The sequence below is a fragment of the Oreochromis aureus genome, linkage group 10 (assembly GCF_013358895.1).
Source record: "Oreochromis aureus strain Israel breed Guangdong linkage group 10, ZZ_aureus, whole genome shotgun sequence".
In the NCBI taxonomy this organism is placed as follows: domain Eukaryota; kingdom Metazoa; phylum Chordata; class Actinopteri; order Cichliformes; family Cichlidae; genus Oreochromis; species Oreochromis aureus.
This window is the reverse complement of record NC_052951.1, coordinates 24,412,347-24,437,874: the sequence shown is the minus strand read 5'-3', so window position 1 is coordinate 24,437,874 and position 25,528 is coordinate 24,412,347. Positions and strand designations below refer to the sequence as shown.

The window sequence follows — 25,528 nt, the reverse complement described above, 5'->3', positions numbered from 1 at the left end:
TGTAGCAAATACCAAAATAAAACAAGAATGGTAATCTGTATTACTTCTGTTTAATAGATTTATACATTGGCACGAGTGGCATAGCCTTGGCTTCTGTTATTTATTTATTCATTTATATATAACGTGGCACATGACCACATGCACCCTTTGAATGATTCCAGAAAATCTGCAGCTATCCTGGATGTTCAGGGTGAGCACGGCCGATGATTGAGAGAGGATGAAGGTCTCATGTCCTCTTCTTTCAATGGGCGAGGTGCATTATTTCCCGATATCCAAATAACGGGTTGACATCCCTGGTGAAGTTACATAAAAGGATGAAAATGTGGGTCAGGCTTAGTAAAAGTTGCATTTGCCTTTCATTAAAACATTGCTGCACAAGAATGCTTGAAAAAAATGCATTTTACATCCCTCTGAAAAAACTTGTATTTGGAGATGTGAAGGATTCTGCAGGACCGGGATCACAAGACTTACAACTTAAAGAAGCCAGAGGAGAAACCCGTCAAAGGATTGATGTCATGCTCCATGGCTGGGAGGTGAAGTGTCTTGTGTTTGTACGGTGGTTTAGAGACTTTAAAAAGAGAAGATAAAACAATAATTTTAATTTCATTTTAAAGATGGGTATAAAGAGGTTAAATATGCATACACATTTTCTTTCTTATAGACATCTTTCTTCTTCTTCTTCTCCTTCTTTTTTTGGTTTTTTGCAAACAGAGTTTTTACTGTTAGAGTTTCATTAGTGAAAGTAAAACTTTTCTTTTTCTTTTTAAAGTCCATCCCAGACTTTCTGCAATGTTGCTAAATTTCCTAAGTACTACAGTGTGCCCAAACAACCTCATCCAAAGCCAAGGTCAAATGAAGGGAGTGTCGTACAAGACAAAGAAAAACATCCTGGCATGTTTTCCCCCTTCAGCAAACTGGCAGCTGCCATGGAAACAAAAAGGAAACACTCAACGAAAAGACTTCTGCCAACTTGTTCGCCTTAAAGACGAGCAGCTTGTAGAGTCGTCTGAGCTTCTTTTAACTTTGTGCTTTTATCCATTTCTATCTCAGAGGAAACTTACTTTAACTTGTGAACAACTTCTTTAAGAGGAGAAGACAAAAGCTGAGCAAGGACTTGTGTCTGTGATGGAAAGAGAGAATCATATTTATTTTATTTTAAAAAAAGAAGTTTTAAAATTCCCAGAATACCCGAGGAGACCTTGAAGGAGTCTGATACTTGGAAATGCTAAAGTTGAAAAAAAAACTTTTCCTTTACTTCTTTATTTTGTTAAGTTGATTCTAAAATCGGTTTTCACAATTTATATTTTAGAATACTGAAAATGCTTTCTTAGGATCAGATTACCCAGAATATGTATGTGTTAATATTTTCTTAACTTCAGCTATGAAAACTCTGAAAATGCAACAAAGGAGTAAAGTTCTGGAAGAAAATACATTATATAGAAATTTTAAATATTTCAGTGAATGAATCACAGAATCAAAAAGTGTTATTATAAATGGGGAACTGTCTAGGGAACATTTTTAGGTGCCAGTTTGTCTAAGTGTGCACAAAGCTGGCCATCAAAGAAAGAGGGTTTATGTCTCCAGTTCGACCGTAACTTTCCTGGTGAAATCTGCAGCACCCAGCATTCCTTGGGGTTATTTAATGACCCTTGCTCACTTGGGGTTCCTCAAGAACCTCTGAGAGCTCAATGTAGAGTAAAAGGTTACTGGAAGAACCTGTAATTCAAGAATGGTTCCTGGAGGACCCTTTTTCAGGCCTGACTGACAGGTTGCACATGTGTTTAAACTTTTCTTTAAAAACGACTTTTGCTATGCACATTACGGTATAAGTGTAGTGGCACACACACACACACACACATATATATGTATATATATATAGCTATATCTATATATATATATATGTATATATATATAGAGAGAGATATATACACACACACACATACATATATATATGTATGTGCGTGTGTATCTATATATATATAAAAACCCATGTGAAAATGATGTGGCAAGTCAGTGGAAACTAAAATCAGCACTATATATAGAGAATATATTTATAAATGACCTGCAGTGACCAATGTTCTCAAAGACAAAGCAGGACATCAGTGTTGCTGCTGAGAACAATCGTTCTGAGAAGAGATCAAAGGAGATGCTGGACCGAGATCAGCGCGAGTACGTATAAGTGCATGTTTCTTCGTTTCACTCGTGGTGGATTGTGTGCTCCTCCTGCTCACCTGCCTGTAAATGCAACCAGACACACGTGTAGTTTGTGTGGACAGCCTGTTAACTTTTAGTATTTCCCGTTGCTCAGGACCAAACTGTGGTATTAAAAGTATCAGGAAATGTAACAATTTTCTAACAAACAAATACCAGCCAGCTCAACAAACCAGCTCCAAGAAATGAACAGTTGTGTGATTAAAAGAATAAAGAGAAACTCCAGTCTCTAATGGGGGAAATACCCAACTGTGAGTTTATCATCAGGATACGAGCTGAGCACAGCCAGTGAAAGCTGGTTTCTTCTACATTTATTTATTTTAGTCTGTTCTCTTTCGAGATAAACTCATATATATATTACAGTTCATCTGCCTCTGCAGTTAATCGAATGGACCAGTTAATATATTATAAAGTAAGAACTGGTACATTAATCCTAAATATCCTTCTTTCTCTCACCTCACTTCAACGTGTACAGTGAGATTTTGATCTGTGTGACTTTCAGGTTTCTCCAGCTTTTAAAAAATTACCTCTGTGCTGATATTCAGTGCTGGTCACGCTGCCAGCTGCTGCTGCTGCTGCTGGCACAGGGAGTTAGGCTGACCTCTTGAGGAACATAATGGAAATTAATGTGAACGAAGACCCACGCAAGGTATGAGAGATCGATCACAGCATTACAGAACAGAGCAAAGGCACATCTTTGCATTTTAACAGCAGTTCTGGTTTTATATTTTCAGTATATAACTGTATACCACTGATAAAAATGAATCATTTCTTTTCAGGGTCCTCAAAAGTATTTAACATTGAAGGAAAACATTGAAACTGGAGAGATCAAAAAATATTTATTCCCCCAAAGATTCTTTTCAGGTGTTTACATCATAATTTCTAACAAGACTGCATTTTTTTTCTTGTTTGAGCAGTTGTTGAAATGGCAAAACTATAACATGCATCCCTCAGCCTGAAGAAAAGCCTCTCATTATTCTAACATTCAAAATCAGAAAGCGTATTATTCACCGTGCCAGACTTTGAAAAATGATTTGGTCCCATCTGGGTTTGATCCCCGAATTTTCACAATGGTTTCAGATTTTTTTCATTTTTATGCTTCATCTGCCCATGAAGGGAGATTCAGTGTATGAAACAGAAAAGCCTCTGGATTTATGGGACATTTTACCATGGCTCAAACACTAATACACTACATACTCTTACACATAATTTTAACAGCGACTGTCACATGAAAAATTATTGACGCCAAAAGAGTTATGATTCTCGGTTTGCTAAAACCTGGTTTATACCCTGAATGAAGTTTTATTGACTGAGTAAGTTTTATTATACAAACTGAAGACCTTTAAATCAGACTGAATGAGTTCAGACTTTGCATTAGAACCACTGAGAAACCTTAGCAGGGGTTTCTTCACTTTTTAGATGTGCTATTTTTACATGACTCCGCGCTGCATGATGGACTGACGCAATACACGCTTGCCTGTCTTCACATGAAATCCTGAAAGAGATAAGTTGACCTCACATATAATGTCACAGCTTTTTGAATTTAAATGTGCAAATAAATAACTACTTAATGTTAAAGCTAGCATTTTGAGACATTTGGGAAAGCAGCTGAAATGTTTTAGACCCCTGTGAGCTGTAAAGTTTCCAAATATAACAATAAAAAATATATAAAATTCACGTATCTGTCAGAGACAAAGCAACAGTTTGTGTGGCCGTGCACAAAGAGACTCTAGGTTGGCTGAACGGACACACAGACACATCACACGTCTTCTTCCCTGCAGTATATCTTTTTTTACTGCACGGCTGTAAAGTGTTTGCTGATGTGTTCGTGAGAACTGTCAGTGGGCGATTTACATGTCAAGCTAAAGCAAAAATATAATTCTACTGATATGAAATCTCCGAGCCACTGTGCTGGGACTGCCGAGCTGCTTGTATGAGAAGCAGAGGACTTGTAATCTTTTCACTGTGACTCGCTTCTTCTGTGTGACACCAGGAAAGGGGGGTGGGGGGGTTAATTACATTAATCCAAAACAAATAAATGTTTGGCAGCCCTTGAAAGGCTGTGGGAAATGGTTGGAGATTGAACTGAGCCTCGAGTCCCCAAACCTCAAGCTTTGATGGTTTTTACTTGACTCACAGACTGAGAACACAGATTTGATATCCAACTGGAGCTGAACCATAGACTGTATGACTGGTCCTCACTGCTTCTCTCTTTCCTCTCACCATTTGTCTTCCCTTTCTTCCTCACCCTCTCGCTCGCTTTCTCCTTTCCTCTTCTTCTTTTTTATCTCCTGCTCTCTGGTATTAATCTTGCCTTCTCAGCCTTTGTCAAATCTTTCTATCAAAGTTCACATTTTTATTTTTCAAAATATTTGGAAGGAACAAATGATTGAAAACAGCACCAATTAAACGAAAATAAAACTTCCTTTTGTTTTTGTTGGGAGGCTTAATAAAATGTACTTAGCATTGCCATTATTAAAATCAGAAGCTTATGATATTAGTCCTTTTTTCTCCCTTGAACAGTGACTCACAGATGCATCGTTGTTCAAAACTACTCAAAATCGGTAATTTGCCTTAAGTGCCACAGATCTGCTTCATATTTGACCGCGCTGTAGCATCAGCCGAATCTATTTCTGCCAAGTTGGGTTTTGTTCATTGGTCCTCTACTTTGACTGAAATGTCTGTCGGGTGGATTACCACGTATCCAACTCTACATAAAGTCACCTACAGTGTTAAACAAAAAATGTGAATAGGTTCATGGTCCACAGACATCCTAATCATCACCTTTTCCGCTGGTGCCAAAAACTGTCCTGTACAGAAATTCATGGTGAATTCTTATAATGACTCATTTTTCCTCCAGTGTCACCATCAGGTTGATATTTGGGACTTTGCATTAACTCAATTAGCCAAATCACAGCAACAGTTGCCTCAAGGCACTTTAGGTAAAGACCCTACAATAATAAAGTGAAACACATAGACTGATTTGTGCCATCAACAGTTAATTAGTGTTAGAACTCGAACGGTGTTTCCCAGTTAAACATTTACAAAACTAGTGGCAGTTATTCATTCACTGGCCAGAGCTGTGATCCATCCACGCATCGTCTTAACTGTCTGTCTAACTATTTGAGTAGGCTGGACCCAGGTGAGGTGAGGCACACCCAGGGCTAAAACAGACAGACCGATGCCCATTCACATCCACGTTTACAGCCATATTTACCCCATATTGCCTCACATCCATGCCTTTGGATAGTGTAAAGAAATCAGAGCACCCACATGTACTGAGCGCATGAAAACTCCCAAACCAGCGATCAGGTTCAAACCCCAAACCTTCTTTCTGTGAGGCTTCAGTGCAAACCACTTGTTTTTTTTCTGTCAACTTCATGTACAGAAACACCCAGTAGTGTTTGTTGTTTACGTGACTTTGATTGCAAGGCCTTTGTTTTGATGTTTTTTTAATGCACTGTCTTTCCATTCATTCTCACAGTGACAGTAAACAATCATACTTTATTGCCTGGTGCTTGTTCACAGCCAGCAAAGCCCGTAATGAAAAAGAATGAGAGCCAAACCCAAACCCTGCCGACCCTGTAACCTATCGTTGGGAAATACTTTCACTGCACCGTACAATAAGCGTGTGAGAAATACATGTGAATGGGACTCTTCTCACAGTATATCACCCAATACTTGTGGACCAATCTTGGGAACAAACATTATTCTCCCAGGCCCTGTTGTTTTATGGCGTACTTATACATGCTCTGGGCCACGACGATGATTTATTGTGATGGCTCACTGGAAGCGCTGCATAACCTAATTTGTTCTGGTTTTCCTGATTGGGAAGATTATAGGGCCTTCATTGGGATGGCGACAAATGTGTCACCACACATATCTGCGCACTGGCTCTGTCTCCTGGTTGTTATAAACACACGGAGAAAACAATCAGAAACATTTCTCGGTGCATGACTTTTCTGGTGAGATGGAGAGATTCATCTGATACGGCACTAATTTGAACGCTGCGGTGATACTGCGAACATTTTGGAGTCAAACAAACCTTTATGTGGGGTTTGCTGCTTGTTTTGTGATTGACAAAATTTATTTGTCTGGGAAGAGTAACTGAGGTTTGAGGTTGCATCATCAGAAATAAAGTCGGATGGATCGTGGAAGCGAAGAGCCGGTCTTTTCTTATCCACCGAACTGCAAGATAATAACGTAGTACATCTCAGCTAACGAAGGCTGACTGAATGGAGATGTGACTTTGACTGTATGAATTACATTTGTCATAACACGCAATTAAAATAGCATTACACTGTGATATATGAAGCAGTCTTCAAAAAAAGATAAAAACAGAAACTGTTCTTTTTGCTCTGGGAAGACATCAAAAAGAATAATGTACTCGTCGACAACTTTGTTTGCATTTTCTAAACTTGTTCTTTAGCATTATTTTTTAAATTGCTTACTTTTTGAAGTTTTATTGTTTTAAGTTTTTTAGAGAGCTACTATGAACAACATATTTTAGACTTTTTTTTGTTAGTTTTATTAAAATTTGCCTTGAGGAGGTCTATATCTGGATGCAGTTAGGATGCTTGAGAGTAAAAATAAACAGAACGGAAAAGTTTAGAGAGACACCAAACCTCTGACTCCTGTGGTATGTAGGTCAGATTACCTGTTAAATAACAAAACACCAAAAAGTTAAGTCCTGGATAGGTTTATAGGTCGTTCACTACAATGAAAAGTGGAAACACAAACAATATATATATATATATGTATGTCAGTTTATATGTACATATATTGTTTATATAGTGCTTACGGTATGTTCTGTGCCTAGTGCACTCTCAAAACAGCTGAAGGTGTAAGAAATAGTTGATTTGATCAAGTAATTCTCAGAAACTTTGGAAAAAGACCAGGTGCTAACTGAAAGATGCAGGAATACTGGCTGTCTTTCTAAAAAATCTCAAAATATGTAATAAATTAAAATGTCTTTTAGTTGAGTCTGCATGTACTTAAGAACTGATTAAAAAGTCTCTAGGACCAGGAAAAGGGAGGATATGAGAATATGTAAGGGTCTTTAGCTGCTCCAGAGTGCAGGCTAACAGTGAAGCCGATAGCGTTGATATTTTCAAAGAAATGCATAAGACCGACCTCCTTAACTGGCTTTGAATGTGATCCTTTTCTTTTTTATTGTTAAGTATTGATGACTTTTATTGTTTTCTTTTCTCAGTTATATCACCTTCACTGCTTCTTTATACTGTTATTAACAGTTTTGCAGCTACTTCTGAATCACTTTGACTTGCACCAAATTGTTGGGAAGGTGATGAATAAATAAAAGCAGACAGATTCTATGTTAAATCTGAGATCTTTTGCTCTTTAATTTTCCTTTTATTTTTATGTTAACTGCATAAATGACATTTGATACAAAAAAACTGACTTTGTGAAACGATACTTAGTGGATTGCGGATTACACTGTGGTTCTTCTGGGCAGCTTCCAAGTGCAAATGGTGTGTAATTGTAATGTGAGTGTGAACAGGATGTTCCTGCAGATGATACTGTATCTGTTCCTGGTGGGCTGTTTCTTAGAAAAAATAAAATAAAATAAAAGGCTTCTGAAAAAAGACAACTTTTAGGAAACAAGGTTACAAGTACGCAAGTACACCTTTACCCAAGTGTATATATTAAAGTTGTGTAATATACTGGGATATTTATAATTAGAGCTATTTTGTTGTATCTTGTAAATTTGTAATTCATTGTGTTATCTTGTCTAGTTTAGTTACTTACTCAGGGATTAATAAAGTATTCTGATTCTGATGCCATAATGTAGCAAATTACACTATACATGTGTCACCCACACAGGTTTCTGACGATGAAACAATACCTTGCTCCACACGTTTCATTATTTTCCACACGTAACTGAAGAAGTTACTTTCTGAAAAGTGTATGCTTAAATTATCTTTCTGGAGAGATATTGAAAGAGGCAGACTACAGTTGGAGAGTGTATACGTGCCTTCACCTCTGTGTGTGTATGTGTGTGTGTGTCTGTGTGGGCTGTTCAAGAGTGGGCGAGTGATTGTATTTCTGTGTGGTTGTCTGTACGTTAGCTTGAGGTGTGCCTGGCATTTAGATTTAACCGTCAGCATCTTAACAAACAGCGTATTTACACGCAGACAACAGTTTGTCTGATTTCTTCACACCTCTTGTAGTTGAAAGAGCTCTTCACATCTACAGTAGATGGGTTGTCAAGGCACTATAGGGCGTGTTTCGTAGGGACATAGAGTATTACACAACCATCGAAAGATCTCAGCGCTGATCAGACACCCCTGTGGAAAGTTCTTTGTACTCCTCCAATATAACAACCTCTAACCTGCTCTTAGATAGCTGTGCTGTGTGAATGGAATTAACTTTGAGGTTCAAAGCAACGTTTTAAAATGTAGAATTACACAAGTGATTTACTGTAATGTAAGTTATTGCCTAAGCATAATCTGTTAAGGCTACAAACTGGTAAAGTGTAATCAACTGACTTCAAACTTTCGGCAACTCTTGCATGACACAAAAGTAAAAGTTCACAAAGCAACATAAAACTAAAGTGCACAAAACTACATTTCAAAATGTCAAATGGGCCTTAAAAAGGAGAAACTTGGGATTCGCTTTGGTCGCTCCAGCTGAAGGATTGTCGACATAATATCGAAAAGATTGCAACTCCTGGAAATTAGATTCTGCGACTGTTGATTTACAAAATGTTTAATGATAAGTCAAATCAAGTCTGTTGTTAATCATAAAATAATTAAAAAATAGTGTAAAACTGGGGATAAAAGTAGCATTAATAGTAGGGTAAGTCTGGCATCTCCTGAGCGAATTGCCAATTACAGAACATTAAAATGTAAAACTAAGGGGCAACCCATGAAACATCTGCTTTTGCTCTTTGCAGCTTTTGCAAAGCTTTCCTGAAAAGAAAAAAAATCATTACAGTAGTCAACTCTGTTGGTGATAAAAGCATTCATCTGCCTTTCAATATCTGGCCGCACTCCTGAGAAGATAAAAGCCAATTTTGTTGATTTTTATGATGTGAAACTCAAGACAGGATCAAAAAGCGCACCAAGGTTACTAGCTCGGGGCTTGAGGTTCAGTGCCAAGGATCTTCAGTTGGTGCACAGTTTCTCTCTCTGGGCCTTTGCTCCAGTAATTAACCACAGTAACTTTAATGTTTGAGCAAACTGCCAAAGAGCAACCAAGACCAAACGACACTGATGAGAAAACAATGCAAATCACCCAAAACCAAAAAGTACATCCTAAACTGAATTATTTCATGTTCATATCAAACTGATAAAGTGTATTTTCGAGTCATTAGAGCTACATCTTGATCTAATTCAGCAGCTGAATGATGTCACATACTTTTTGCGTGAGTGAATGAAACGAGGGCTGAACCGCGTTCTTTTTTTATTGTCACTTGTAAAGATTACATACTTCAGTGAGAAAACCAAATAACATAAAGTTGCAAAACAACCTTCAGAAGAAATACTGCGTTGCAATTAATGAGTTATAAATTTAAGAGCGTCTAAGCTCTCTTATGATGTGCAACGAGTGAAAATTTGCACTTTTTCCCCTCTAAAATTTCACTCAACCATGTCTGACTGGAGGGACCGTTATGCAGTGCAATGCATCTTTACATAAGACCTTCAAAAATGCATATTCCATTAGAAATGTAATCTCAAACTAAATTATTCCATTTGTTTTGTATGTTTGGCCCTCAAAACAGCTTAAATTAAAGTTAAAAATCCATTTTTTTAAATTAAAGGGTCACTCAGCAGTAACTACTTCTACTACAGTTTACCTGTTTTACTTCCTTCTGTAGTTAAATCCCTAAATTATTATTATTTTTCTCTCACTGTCTAACTGAGTGACAGTTTGAGGCTTTTCCCTCCGCTGCCGTGCAGAGAATCACAAAAACCTGGATCTTTGGCACAAGGATTTCCATATCTGATCCTGTGGTTTAAAGAGGCGTTTGGTGTGATCAGCTCATAACCAGGTGCAGGCAAAAGCTACAAAATACACGAACCACAGCCCTACCTGCCAGGTAGCAATGTGGTAGTCGTGAAATTAAATTTCCTCGGCAGCTCCCCGCCTGTGTCTTGGGGCTGAAAGCCGGGCTGTTTTATACATTGGAAGGCACAGGCACACAGAGATACCAAACCATCCTTTACCTCCTTTGATGTTGGCGGGGCACCTGAGGGGGAGAATATGGAGAATGTGTTGATTACAGATTCAAGTATTCAGTACACACACCGATGCTGCACACAGTATATAGCAGGAGGCTCGGCGTAGCAGTTTGATAGTTTGTGGTGAAAGTGCTGGCAGGGGCACAGCTCTCCTCATCCTGCCAAGTCTGTGGTTTCATATTGTGATTATCAGCTGCAGATGTGAATCAGAGTATAAGCTATATAGGCTGTTCTTTCTCACTTTGGTCAAAAATATGGGCTTTATGTGGGCTTTTTTTTGAGTATTGTATGTCAGTTGCTGAATGCCTTTATCCATGGTACCTTAAATAAGCATAGATGGTGCAGAGCCTTTAAGGCTTGGCTCCAAAGACCAAAATACCAGTGTTCAGTTAACACCATGAGCGTCACAATTAGCAGTATATCAGTCCCCCCCCCGAATATTACACATACCACACGTGGTTTTGAACAAAGCCAGAACAGGTGCACAAACTTTTAAAACAAAATCCGGTTGCAGAAGATGACAGAGTGGCATAAATTGCTTGCGTGTATATTAAGTGAGTTCTGCTGACCCTCTGCTGATTTCCTACTGGGCGTCTGTCTTGGCACAGAGCAGCTATGTAACATTTAAAAGTCAACCAATGAAGGAGCAGAGGGCACCACTACAACTATTGGGCAATGCTATAGCATTACCTCAGTTTCCACAAAACAAGACGGCAGGTGGCTGCATGAGCGACAAAGTAGTGATTATCAGCACATCTCTGGCAGGCAGGCAGATACCGAGAAAATGACTGTTAACCAGCTTACGCTACATTTCCTTGGACGCCATGAATGAGAGATAAAGATCGCTGCATCTGCTGCGCACATAGTGCCACATACAAACACTACATCTCTCTCACTCTCTCTCTCCCCTCACGCACACACAAACGTGCATAGACACACTCATGCTGAAAATGAGTCACCGCTCCACTTGCAGCACTCTGACCACAGTTGAGCCTTGACATTTTCTCATGCCTCCAATGTATTTACCAAAGTTCAGACAGGAAGGACACGTCTCTCACTTTTCCTATCATGTAACCCACTTGTAAACAAAGATGCTGATCAAAACAAAAAATAAAACAACAACAAGGCAAAAAAAAAAAGAGAAGACTATTTTCTTTTTTTCACGATGACAAACTGCTCAATTCCAGCTTGGTTTTTTTCTTCCTTTTTCCCGCCTTTGAGCCGCCACTTTTGTTTCCCTTCATGTCCGCGTTGTAAAGACAACTTTACAGTCTGATGGGTTTTCAGAGGAATGAAGTATCCGAAACAAACAGATTTTTCACGAGAGCACAATGTCTCGCTGATACCACACTCAACAATGAGAAGAGGAAGAAAAACTTTTATTGTTTCGGGAAATACGCTCACATTGTTCTCCTTTCTAGACGTTACGTCAGGGGGATTATTCCAGGACAAGCTGCAACTAGTTGAGCAAAAAAGTACATTCCTATCAGCTGATTGGCTAGTTTAATTAATTTAACAGATTAAAATACAATGTATAATCAAGGATGTTGAGAAAATGGAAGTTTAAACTTTAAATCCACTGGGTGGAAATGTGTTATTCATCAAGCTTTTAAAAAAACCATTAAGAATATCAGTTATTTAACATTTCTTTCATCGGCTGTCTCTGCCGCTGATGGCACTGCGGGGTATTTTTGACCTACACAAATATTTTCTCACAATGAAAGACCTCACTTGCTTTGCATCGCTAGTTTTAATGTTGATACTTTTGGATTTTATTCATCCGTTTTGAGCTGTCATCACTTTCACTGCCCCGTGTGATGACAGAAATCCGTCCAGAATCGAAGGAGTGGAAATTCGAACCATTAAATCTTTTACAAGAAGCTTTTAAGCGTGCCCAGTGATGTGCTTGATCCTGCAGAGACAAAGGTAAAAAGGTTACTGCTCTTGGACTGTAAACTGAACGCAGGAACACAGGCAGAGAGATTTATGCTTCTGTATTAACAGACCCGGTTGTGGACTTCCACCCCGGGCTGGAATAAGAAGCTGCGTGCAGTGAAGTCACTGGCTGAAAGTTTGGCATGGATGGGATAGAGGGAATTGAAAGAGACAGAGGAGACAGAGGAGTTTGGATCCTGCGTCAACCACTGAATTAAAAAATAAGAAGAAAGATGACATGCTGCCTTATTTATCCATATGTTGCATATTATGGCATCTGTTTACAATTTATTTTATTTACTTTGGTGATGCTTGGCCCGGGTTGATTAACATTTTCTGCAGTGTTTGTTGTCTTCTGGAGCAGGGTTTGACTGGCACTCGGTGATGGCTGTTTGAAGTGAACACAGCCTCGGCTTTGAAGCTTGGGGGATGAAAGCAGAGCATCCAGATATGACTAGCGGATAATCTAGAAATGAATTTTGGCTGCCTCTGAAGGCGACCGACAGGCGACAAACATGTTTCTAGTTGTTGATTAAATGTTACTTGAGATTCAGTGATGCAAGGACATAAAACAGAAATGGAAACTCCTAAATACACATCAGGAAATAAGTTAAATATGTTTGTTTAATGACAACAAGCTGCGGATGTTGGTGACCGAGCAAAGAACGGCCTATCTCTTCTCTGAGACAGCTCCTTTTATTTATGAGCAATGCTGTTTGCAATTGTGGCTGTAATTAACGTTATTAATCACTGTTTCCCAGCACGATCACAAATGTATCTCTTGAATCACTACATCTAAATGTTAAAAACCGCAGTCCTATTAAAAAACAAACAAAAAAACAAACCCAAAAAAATTTAAAGTTTGCAGAAAGACAAGCAGGCATCATTTGAAGAGCAATCTAAAAAGTTTTTTTTAAAGCTTTTAAAAAACAGATATGTCTGTCTGCCTGTCTGCTGCAGCTCATCACAGATAAGTTACTTAAGTCAATAGTTTCATGACAGGAGAAAAACACTAATCCACACAATATTCCCTAAAAAAAAACCCCCATCTCAAATATAAATCCTTCTGGCAAGCGATAAAGTGTGTTTGGCTTTGAATTTTCTCTCTAAGTTAATAAACTTAATGTTCTGCATGCTAATCCTTGCCCATAAAAAAATCGCATAAATGCAGGCTATTTGACAGAATATTCTAGTCACAGTTGCACCTTTAATCCAGGGGCGCCTTCAGAATTCATAGGGGTGCCCATATAGGGGCCACTAAAACGGTGGGGTGGCACACCAAAAAACAGAATTTTATTATGCTGTTGTCAAATATAGGTTACTTGAAAAATATGGCAAAAAAGAGAGAAAGAAAAGAATTATATGCCTAGTCAATTCCCTGCTATTAAAGTTGATATCACTGAAAATAGATACATATGAAAACCAAATAAGTCCCAGCCATTGTTTCAATGATTCTCAGCAAAGCTGAGCAGAAGCGGCTTAAGATTCACTCTCCCAGAATCGGGTGGGGAGCCACTGAGATGGGCAGCAAATTCTGGGGGGTGACCAGTGCCCCCCCTTAGTGGCGCCCCTGCTTTAATCAAATAAATTCTTAAGATGTAATTATTTAACTGAGGCTAACAATGTTTAAAACAGTGTGTGTGTGTGTCGTGTACAGTATACTATATGTGGAGGAAGAAGATTACACACACAAAAAAAATTAGACAAGCAATACAGTTTATGTTTTTTTGTTTTGTTTTGTTTTTTTAAGGAGAAACAACCAAAATGATTTTAGATTATTACAAGAAAAAACAACCCAAAGGAACCAAATCTGTTGAATCTGTTATTACGTTTATTGTAATTATAAAGAAAAGAATGAAATCCTTGCTTTGCAAATTAAACCCAATCAACTGGCTGATGAAGGTTCAGCAATTAAACTGCATTTCAACACTGCTGATGGACTGCACAGAAGGAAAAAAATGAAAGTGACTCTTAAAGCAGACAGAGGTGAGCAGATGTAGTCTGCTGAAAGCCACTGTGCATGTCTCTAAAATACTCACAACTTACTGAACACAGTAATTTAAAGTTTTGCAGATTGTTACCAACACTGACATCTACTGGCCAAATGTTTAAATGCAGACATGCGCTCAGGAGCTGGTGGAATCTGGTCCTAAACTTGTTTTGCTATCAGGGAATTTCAGTTATTACTTCCGTTCTTATTTTTCTTATTTATTTCTTTAAAATCTCAGTAATTAGAAATAAAAATAATAAAGAGAAATGTGTTGTTATATGCAGTGTAAGAAAAAAAACTTAGGTGAGGTGGGTACAAGATAAGATGTCTACTTGTTAGGGTTTTTTTTGGTTTTTTTTTTTTTTTTGGCAGCTGTACCCGGTGCAAAGGAAGCACCTTAAAGTTTGGGCAACGATCACTAAACCACACGGCTACGTTTCTGCGAAATCATACGCACTTAAACAAAACTACAGAAACGCTCACAGCACCGCTTTGCATTCAGAACCAAGTGGATAAAAGCAATGCAGAGTTTCTCAAGAAATTCTTTATCGTATGCATCATAACTGTAACGTAATTTCCACCTAAATGCAGACAAATCTTTAACAAGAATGTCTTTTTTTGAATGTGAAAAATAATGCGTAATTAACATAAAAATAACTAAACCACATCACTAAAATCCAGTTATAATGACATCGATGTAGATTTTATGGTATTGTTATGCATGCCACACTGTAAAACTGGCGTCATTATAAAAATGTTATTAAAAAGGCACAGGTAAAGAGGTAAAAAAAAAAAAAACAATAGAAAATTATACTCACTGTGTAGCAGAATAACCTCCTTTTGTTTGAATTATTTGGATTTATCTTATACTCGAAATACATTATTATTGCATAAAACACAAAACTCAAATTAAATACATTTTTTAAAAGCTAAGAAAAGCATTTAAAAAATTGTACTTGAGTGCCCCTGCATGCCTGAAGAAATGCACCTACCACTAAAATAATGTAATGTCTGGTTATAGGCGTTATAGTGAGGGATGAGACTATCCTGCAGAGTGAATCCTGCACAGAAAAGCCTTTGCTGTGGTCACAGGTGCTCAGTTTCAACGCACCATGGTAAAGGTGACTACTGTATGAGCCCTGAGAGCTCATTGGTCCTGCTATGAAGAGGATAAGCATGAGGTAACATTCCAGAGGTTGATAAGTCAACCCGAAAAAAAATCTGATCTCCAGTCAGCTGTGAACGGGGAGCTTCTTTTAGGTGATGCTGCCATGATGATGATGATGATAAATTGCGTGCCGCCAGGAGCAAACTGCGCATGCGTAGAGGTAATGTTCCCAGAGAGAATTCAGCAGGGCTAGATGTTCATTCTTTGCTATTTCCGTTTCGTGATTTTTTTCCTCTTTAGTGTCATTAAAAGAATCAAATCGAAAAGCACGAGAAATGAAAGACAATAGAAGCAAGACAGAATACGTGTGTGAATGAAGGGAGGCAGGTGTAACGATGAAGCTGCACCACCCCAAGCAAAGGGAGGTGAAGAAGAGAGTGCAGCAAGGGTAACGCGGTCGGGTGGCTTGGGTGAAGATGAGTCTCAGGGGTGATGTGGATACCACAAAAGTGAAAGGGAGGGTTTAAGAGAAGATAGTGAGACTTGCTATGATGTATGGCACTGATAAAATGAGAGGGTTAGCTGAAGATGTTCAGATTTTCATTAGGAGTGGACATGATGGACAGGATTAGAAACGGGTATTTCAGAGGGACAGCTCAGGTTGAGCAGTTTAGATACAAAGTTAGGGAGGTTAGGACGTGTGCAGAGGAGAGATAGTGGATAAAAGGGATAACAAATGAGGGCAGGATCCTGGAGGAAAAAAACACAGAGGAGGTTCACTGATGTAGTGAGAGGGTTGGCGTGATAGAGGATGCTGGGGATAGGGTGAAATGTTAGCAGTCTAAAGAATATTTCTTTTGCATGACCACTAATATAGTGAGTAAAAAGTGCAATGTTTCCATCAGAAATAAAGCGGCTTAGAATAATAATTTATTGTGGGCTACTTGAATAAATGTACCTAATGAAAAATAAGGCTACGCGTGAACTTTGAGGGAGTCTCCAGCTACACTTTTTCCCACTACTGCAGAACTCTAGTGAGCACCATCTTGCTGTGTGACTGTGTTGTATCTTTGGCTCCGACGGGCTTTTGCTGCTGCTGCTTACGTGTCTCCTACGTACGTGACGCCGCACCACCTCCCTTCTCTCTCTCCTCCCTTCGTGCGGTGGACAGGCTCTTCTCGGCTAGTACTGCAACACACTGAGGTACGTTATGTTTCTTCTTCTGAAACCGAGCACAACTTGCGTTTGAGGTATTTCACAGAAGCGATGATGCTGTCTGTCTGTGGATTCTTATACCCGTGGCCGGGGGACTGTCCGCCTCATCCATCCCTTTAACCGGAGCTGGATGCAGGTCGAAGTTCAGCAGAGATGCTAGGCCTGCTCATTTTAGCTTACTTGCTAATGTCTCGCGGTGCGGTCATTTGGCATTTCGCAGGAGACCCACGGTCAGCAGAGTTAATGAAGTTATTTTTCATTTAGGTAATTAAGCCAATTTGGCAGGCTGTGGGCTTCCTGACTGATAACCTTGCTGTAATATAGCTCACCTTGCCCGCTGCCCACCTTGTTAGCAAGCTAATGCTAATCGATTAGCAGGCGAGGGCAGGGAGATGCTCTCCTCTCTGCTTTTCTTTACAACCTCTTTTTTTTTAGTCCCAAGAGGCCACTGCTGGTGGTGACTCTAGTAGAAGACTAGAGATTTCAAATTGATTTGATTCATGTCTTTACTGATGTCTTCTTTTCTAAGGTAGACAGTGACTTAGGAGGTCCTGAAGGGCACTCATAAAGGAAGTGTGACATTTAATGAATGATCCTCCTCATGCTAATATTATGAAATCTGTGCGCTTTTATTCTGAAACTGTTTGTCTTATATATTAGCCTAAAGTTATTTAGTTTCCCACTTGACGTCTTTGTAAGAGAGCTCAGTAAGCTCTCCTACGTGCGGGTTTGTCCTACCTCCATGTCCTCTACGGCCTCTGCCATTGCTGCTCGTAGACACGCGTGGAAGCCATAAAACTACTCACAGGCTGTGTTTGTGCTGTAAGCATTGGCAGGATCAACTCCATGAGGGAACCTGGGCAAAAGAAAATAAGTGTGTGGGACACAATGATCTTCACTGTACTTGTCAGTTTCATAATTTCCACACTACACACGGAAACTCCCGGGTATACTAGTGCAGGAAATCCAAGCTAATCACTTTAGTAGTTAATAGCAGTCTGAGTCATTGATTCTCTGCTTTAGCATGGTTTTCTGTGAGTAGAGAAATAGATACGTGGGCTGGGCTCTTGTTCAGTTGGTAGTCCAGCCTTCGGGCCAGTGAATAACTTAACTATTCGTAAATGTACAATTGACATTAATATAATATTCCTGCTCCAGGTGCTTCTACTGACTGCCTTTAGAGAGGTATTTTGAATGATTTAATAGTGAGAACATGGTAGGGATACACATGTATGAGCTGATGTTCCAGTCTTTATTAGGGAAATCAGAGCCTTTGAGATAGAGAGGAACATGTTTGGGCTAAACAGATATAGAAAAAGCATGTTGATACAGTGTTTTTCTAACATGTGTTATAACTGGTACGAAGGTGCAGTTGTTGATAAAGGGTGAGGCCGCTCATTAAGTTGATTGAACAAGCCTGAGGGAAACAACGGATCAGAAAGGTTGAAACGAAAGAGTGATGTAGTGTTACAGTTCAGAGTTTATATTCTTATATAATACAGACCAGCTTTATTGCACTGGTACTCACTGTTCCTTTTTTATTGTTATTGTTATTGTTATTATTATTATTATTATTATTATTGTTATTAATATTAAATTTTAACTAAGAAATTGCGTGAGCTATAGTTGCTTTTCACCTGGCCAACATTTCTATCTACTATCAATATTAACATGTGTGTTATCAAGTCCCCGTGCAGCTATTTATGATTGTACGTGAATCTGTTCTAATGATGAAATAGACGCCATGCTTTGCACAACAGGCACTTCATGAAAATGAAGGACAGTCAGTCACTCACATGAATAAGAGTAGGCAGTCTAGACGGCTAACAAAGGGGTCACTTTGCATTTCAGTCTGAGCCCTCTTTGTTCTCACTCTCGCTTTTTAACGTGCCTTATTCCACTTTAAAAACTTAAAATTTCATTTAGAAAATCTGGCAGCGTGTTAGTGTCAGAATATCCCAAATTTGACCTTAAATCTGAAGTAGTTTCAAGCAGAGTGACTGAAAGAATCCACAGAAGCATTCATACAATATAAACTTTAAATATATCCAGTAGAGGAAATGAAAAGGTTATTATTAATGTGGCACCTGCATCCCATCTGACCAGTTTGCTCTGAAGTGTGCACGTTTAAAGGAATGTAGTGCATGTAAGACAACAATGCATCACATCTGATATGATTGTTCTTCTGCTGCAGTGTTGCCATTTCGAGCTCTACCTGTTTTAAAGCTGCAATACTCAAGGGGTTGGGGGCGGAAGGAGAGGTTAAATTAAAAAAGATATTTAAAGAGATAGTTGCACTTTTTTCTGTCTTTGTTGACAATCCTGTTTTCTCATTTCAGATAATGGCTGTACCTCCCACCTATGCTGACCTTGGAAAGTCTGCCAGGGATGTTTTTACCAAAGGATACGGTAAGCACCGCTGAGCATCACTTTATTCATAAGCTTTTAGTGTAGTCTACTTTGAAGGAAAAGGGTTTGAATCATAATAACACTCTGACAAGTGAATGCTGTGACTCAAAAGTCATTTGGAAACCTCCTTTGGGTCATCATGATACTGCATAACTGAAGTGGTCGCATATAGGTACAACAAATATTAAGTACTGGTACTTTGATGGAGGTGAAGAAGCCTGGAAAACCATGTTTTAAAAAATTGAAGTTGAGGATTTTTTAATACATGTTAGCCTCTGATTTTGAGGGGTTTTTTTCTGTGTTTTGCATTATAAAGGTCATTTGGAGTTCATTTTATTTCCACTTTTACTTAATAGTCATTTATTAAACTGTTATTGTGTAAATCTTCTGTCACTGGAAGAATATTTTGATGGGTTTTTACACTGAACAATTTCTTTTGTTCTGTGAATAAATGAGAAGATTTCTTGGAAGCTATGATAAAACACTTCCCCTCAGAGATTGCGCAAAATCCAGCCACTGCACACAATGCAATATCAAATGAAAGTGATTGATTCAAACCAGTCACAGTACTGTGTATAGCTTACCAGTAGAGGAACACATGTTGCGCACTGGGCCTACAGTTACACTGGATGTCCTTGGATTGTGTTTGTGTAAATGCGCCGCTGTTCACGGCTGATTGCCAAACGATGTCAGCTGAGAATCCGGGGAATTCACAGTTCTTGAAGCTACTGATTTGTATGTGGCATCAATACTGAATTAATGCAAATATAACACTGATCGTAAATGGATGGGGGGAAAAAAAAAGCAGGCTCAAGTGTTTGGTTTAAGGAAAAAAAGCCTCCCTTTTTTTCTGGCAAGTGGGACTAACTGGTCAATGATTTTTTTTTAAACCAGCTGTCTGTGTAAATAAAACTTATCTCAGTTATTTTGAGTGTTATAATATTTTATGTGTTACTTTTAAGTGTGTCATAAGTTTTTACTGGTCCCATAAACTTAAGAAAAAAAAGTATAGTCTCGAGGACTTTAACCGCTGTATATATATACTGCAAGTTGCAGTTTGATTAAGGTGGACTGCAAAATCAGTTGAGAATTTAAGTTATGCTATGTTACGTATGGCTGGTGAATCGACTGACAGCTGTAATGCCAAACAGTGCCATGAATTGGGTCAGTGCGGCCCACCTTCTGGCTATTATTCATAACTAACAGCAACTAATGCTTTCAGAGGATTGACATCGAATCAATTCACGTTAAGTCAGTGGCATATAAATCACTTAAAAAGTACTCTGTCGGCTAATAAATGGGTATTTCACAGACCAGAATCAGTATCTTGATTTAATGTGTACTGAATTTTCAGAAAACACTCTTTAAATGATTATTAGTCAAAAGTTTGCTAGAGGATCACTAATAGTATAGTGATTAAAGCAGTTCTTATCCTGAGAGCTTTCCAATTCTTGTAAGTCTTTAAGAAACTTGTTCCATAGGCAAGACTGTTTCAGTGTTGTTTTTTCCCCCGTATGGTGGTATAGTTACATTGTTGTACATACATCATGTTGATCTTTTGAACCATTTTCTGTTTCAGGCTTCGGGCTCATCAAGCTGGACTTGAAAACAAAGTCTGAGAATGGACTGGTAAGTCGTCATTGGTCATTATCAGATTAGCAGGGCTGCCAGTTGATGCCACAGCAGTACTATCATAGCTTAAGACCATCCTGGCTGTTAAGTAGCTCATTATCTGATCTTTAAAGTGTTGCCAGGATTCATTGACTTCTTACCTCAGAGTTGAGGGAAATGGATTTCTTGACCTTGTAAATGCACCTTCAGCATTTTTGGATCTAGTTTCTTATCCAGAGTGCTGTCACTGCAAATATAGTTTGGACCAGGACCACAGAACAGCATTTTATTGATAGATTTTACTAGTATTAGATTTGGTGTTCCACATTAACAGTGTTGTGGGTTTTATCTATCATCTGCAGGAGTTCACCAGCACTGGCTCTGCCAACACCGAGACCAGTAAGGTAGCTGGATCTTTGGAAACCAAATACAAGTGGGCAGAGCACGGACTGACCTTCACAGAGAAGTGGAACACGGACAACACTCTGGGGACTGAGATCACCATCGAGGATCAGGTGATGTGCTGTGATGGCAGAAGAATGAGACATAGATTTCTGCTGGCAAAAGAATCTGTGATTTATAATCAATCTTTAAAATTGAGGCTAAAAGCTTATAGACCAAAATCTCAAGATGTGCAATTTAAAATCCACTAAGATTTAAAATGCTTTTAAACCATAGCACATTTTGTTTATTTTTCTTCCTGTCATTCTTTTAAATGTGATTCTTGCCTTTTTCACAGTTGGCTAAGGGCCTGAAACTTACATTGGATTCCTCCTTCTCGCCAAACACCGGGTAAGAACAGCTGCATTTTTGTTTGTTGGCTTTTTTGCTCTAGTAAAGCTAAAGCAAATGGATGCAAAAACTACATTGCAGGAATGCCAACTGTACAATCAGTGAATTAATATATGTAATGTCTATCATATGAATAAAAACATCTACAGGCTAATGTATGGGTGCCCAACTGATTGGTGCATTTTAATTTGCAACAATAAAAGAGGTTGATGGGAAGTAAAAGGGCACAAAGAAATGTCAATATCATGGGGCACTGCATAAGTAAACTGCAACTGGCATATGGGTAATTTCTGCAGGAGTGCCTGTGACGGTGCAGTCTACTCAGCTACAATAATTTAATAAGGGACATGTTGTAAAAACCACTAGTTCACCTGGTTTGTGATAAACCAGTTTTTTTTCTTTTCACTGTCAGAGCAGTTTTATGTTTCATGCTGTGAGACAACAATGTCAACCTGTATTTTTTTTTTTCCTGCAATCTCCTGGCAGCAAGAAGGGCGGAAAGCTCAAGACAGGCTACAAGTGCGACCACATCAACGTTGGCTGTGACGTTAACTACGACATCAACGGCACAGCCATCCACGGCGCAGCTGTGGTGGGCTACGAGGGCTGGCTGGCTGGCTACCAGATGACCTTTGAGGCCGGCAGGAACAGGATTACCCAGAGCAACTTCGCAGTTGGATACAAGACTGATGAGTTCCAGCTCCACACGAATGTGTAAGAGATGCTGATATGGCCTCCTCTCCTCATCTGTGTGCAGTTTTAGTTATCTTATGAAGCTTGGATTATTGCAGCTACATTGCCTTTGATTTGAATTGGCATCAAGCAGTATACAACCTTACTGTGCAGGCATGCAATGTGTATGTGTGGGATTTTATTTGAGTACTCGTGGATAAAATGCTCGGACGTTAGGTGAATGCTTGTGTCCTGTGGTAGTGGACATTGTAAGTCAAAGGCTAAACGTTTAAGTTATTAGTGACTCCAGACCAGTGTATGGCTAGACAAGAACTTCCAAAGCCCTCTTTTTTGTCCTTGTCTGGATGATTGACTTGTTGCCTGTTTGGCACTTTGCCTGACACCCAGGTGCCTTGTGGTTATTTTTATACACAGGTGATGGGATTTACTACCTTGCAAGTGAGATGGAGTGAGTGTTTGGCAGGCTTCAGTGAAAATGTAGCACGAAGTGGTGTCAGACGGTGAGCAAGAGGGAGGGACAGGGCACGGTGTTAGTCATGTTTCCTGCTGTGCCTCTGACCGAGCCTGTCTGAGTCTGCTTGTAAAGTGGTTAATATGAAGTCAGACAAAGTGTAGTATAGGATTTACACCAGTCACAGTTCACTCAACTGTGAATGTCTTTGACACGCAAGACGTTTATGAAACACAAACTCATAATTTAATGTCACCTCTGTGTAGCAGCATTAAATATATTGCAAACATCCTTTTCCTTAGAAACGATGGTACCGAGTTTGGTGGTTCCATCTACCAGAAGGTGAATGACAAGCTGGAGACGGCCGTCAACCTGGCCTGGACTGCTGGAAACAGCAATACCCGCTTTGGCATCGCTGCCAAGTATCAGATTGATCCCGACGCATCCTTCTCTGTGAGTAGTGTGTAAACTGAAGTGACTTAGATCCTTCTGTGCCAGGGTTACTTTATTGCCGCACTGTTAGACGGGTCTGTTGTCGACCCTTTTATAAGGATCTTGTAATGCAGGTATATATATTAGAAAATACACTGTGTCATGCAGTGCAGGTGCATGGTCTTAAAGAAATGCACTCATGCTAAAGAGGAGAAGTGTCTGCAAGTTAAGGCTTGGACTAATTTAATCCTTAATGCCACAATTCAGGTCTTATGTCTCCCTCTTCTGGCAGTGAAAATTACAAAATCACTGTATGTTTTTGCTATCGATTGTGTTCTGTAGTCACCAACTTTCTTTTACTTTGAGCATCAGATACTCTTTTTGGATGCTTCCTTGTTTTTCTTTTGGTTATGTTTTTTTTCCCCCAACACTATTCCCATTCGCTGTTGCTCACCCTTTCTCTTCCACTAAGACAAACCAACCATTCCTACCTGACCTGAAATGCATCATCAATGCAGGTGCACTGGCATGGGAATGGTGCCACAGACACCATATTTCAAACTAATGTACCTGGCACTGATCATCTTAATCAGTATTGTGTGACCTCTTTTGGGCAACAGCTTGACTGTAACAGATGTTTATTTCCTTATAAAAGCTGGAATTCCCTCTCCAAGCAGAGATACTTAATCTGACTGTTTGTTAGTGTAATTATCTGCATTATTTCAGCTTCTATTTTAATGACAGTGCCAGTCATAAACATTTTAATATTTTAACTGGGAAACTGTTGTGTTTCTAACTACTGCTTATTTCCAACCCATGTGGCTAGTTGGTATTTTACAGACATAATGCGTAAATACAATTTACAGTTTTCATTTTCATGAACACCCCTGTGCATTATAGACCCAAAAACCTGCTGAAGAGAAGCTGTTTTTATTGTACTGTTGTTTTCTTCAGGGTTATTAACTTCTTTGTTTAGTGAGTAAGAAAAACCCACATTGTAATGTGAAATTCTCTGTTCATCTTCTATGTATAATATTGATCTGTGGTTCCCTCACAGGCTAAGGTGAATAACTCCAGCCTTGTGGGCCTGGGCTACACTCAGACTCTGAAGCCAGGTGAGTGAAGTCTCTGCAGAAGTTAGGTGTGCTTAAATAGACCTGACTCTGTTCACAAAGACAGTTCAGTTATTATATTAGGTTTCATCAGGGGAAGTGCATTTTCAAGAATTGAAGCAATGTTTAGGTCTTGCATGAATTTTGGATGGAAAACATCTGAAGTGTTTGTCCACGAGCTGTGAATGAATGAGCTCACTCAGCAACCCTTGTAATGTTTAAAGTGTTAATGTATTTGTGGCTTATGTGTTTTCCTAGGTATCAAGCTGACACTTTCTGCTCTCCTTGATGGCAAAAACATCAACGCTGGCGGTCACAAGCTTGGGCTTGGTCTTGAATTCCAGGCATAGAAGGATGGGGGGAAAAAAATCCTTCCAGTCCTCAAAATACACATGCACCCCCCACCAAAAAAAACCTTTATTGATTAGCTCTCCTTCACAAATCCCTATGTCCCCTAAAGATGTTATATAGCTGGAAGCAAGACAGCGTACAGGTCAAATTGCGCCAATTTACCACTTTTTATGGACCATTTCTGGGAACATTATATTTTGAAATGAAAGAGCCCACTTTAGAACAAAATTATAACTGTTGAACAGAAGGTTTTATCTTGAATTGTGTAGCTTGCAAGGGAAAAATAGCCTTGAGTACATTCAAGTTGGCCTCACTTTTTTTTTGTTCATTTCACAACATTCGTGCATAATGCTTTAATTTGTGTCTCTGCTTTCCAATGCAGTGAAAAGGGAATCAAAATAGATCAGCCCGAAATGCAAAAAGGGCTCAGCACAGTTAGTCTGCAGTTAAGTAGTTTGGCCACCAGATGGTGCTGTTGAGTAGCACCAGCAAGCGCTCCTCACTAAAAGGCGTAGTGATGAATTCATTTTTATTTAAGCACGTTGGCACTGGAGAGCCCTAGTATCTGTCTTGATATATTGTACAATGGGAAGGGTTAGTTGTCCCTGGCGTAAGCAGCTGTGAGTAGCTCAAAGAGACACTACAACCCGACGTGTACATTCTGTGTTTTTGTCTCACTTGTCTTTTTGTGTCTGTGCATTTGGTGTGAATCATGTCTTTTGTTACAAATAGCAAAAATAATGTTATTTTATTGATGGTCTTACATAGTTTAATGCACCTGAAGTCTTAGGAAGGGAAAAGACTTGTCAATTCTTCCTGGTCGAGCAAACAGGATGCAACCCATCACGCACACAGCCGAACTTCTCTGGGTGAGAGCTAGAGTGCTTCTTTTGAAGAAGAATGATGGCCAGGAAATTGTAGTCTTCCACAAATGATTATGGGAATCATGCTTAGTGTACTTGGCAGTATTGTCATTCCCTGAACTAAATAAAGAACATCTTGAACCGGTTTCTGAGT

The 25,528-nt window shown here is 39.1% G+C and overlaps 1 protein-coding gene and 1 long non-coding RNA gene across 4 annotated transcripts; one reads left to right on the top strand and one right to left on the bottom strand.

Moving 5' to 3' along the window:
• Window positions 1-17,475, bottom strand: LOC120442341. 3 transcript variants are annotated; one of them, XR_005614675.1, is made up of 4 exons: window positions 11,103-11,261; window positions 10,264-10,420; window positions 472-568; window positions 1-293 (listed from the first exon to the last, which is right to left on the bottom strand). It is a non-coding gene; the product is annotated as an uncharacterized LOC120442341 (long non-coding RNA). The 3 variants fall into 3 exon arrangements; XR_005614674.1 differs by lacking the exon at window positions 11,103-11,261 and adding an exon at window positions 17,399-17,475 and having other exon boundaries at window positions 2-293; XR_005614673.1 differs by lacking the exon at window positions 11,103-11,261 and adding an exon at window positions 11,439-11,574 and having other exon boundaries at window positions 2-293.
• vdac1 (voltage-dependent anion channel 1) lies at window positions 16,526-25,520 on the top strand. Its single transcript, XM_031734207.2, has 9 exons — window positions 16,526-16,648; window positions 19,000-19,069; window positions 20,649-20,698; window positions 21,043-21,195; window positions 21,420-21,472; window positions 21,959-22,186; window positions 22,919-23,069; window positions 24,106-24,163; window positions 24,419-25,520. Exons 2-9 carry the CDS (start codon window positions 19,003-19,005, stop codon window positions 24,508-24,510), a joined length of 852 nt encoding a protein of 283 aa, XP_031590067.1. The 5' UTR covers window positions 16,526-16,648; window positions 19,000-19,002; the 3' UTR covers window positions 24,511-25,520.
• Window positions 25,521-25,528: the final 8 nt, after the last annotated feature.

Bases quoted from the DNA above. Each gene is read 5' to 3' on its own strand.
- vdac1 (XM_031734207.2), top strand. From the start codon at position 19,003: ATGGCTGTACCTCCCACCTATGCTGACCTTGGAAAGTCTGCCAGGGAT. The intron at 23,070-24,105 runs GTGAGTAGTGTG...GTTCCCTCACAG, and splicing joins ATCCCGACGCATCCTTCTCT to GCTAAGGTGAATAACTCCAG. The intron at 24,164-24,418 runs GTGAGTGAAGTC...GTGTTTTCCTAG, and splicing joins CACTCAGACTCTGAAGCCAG to GTATCAAGCTGACACTTTCT.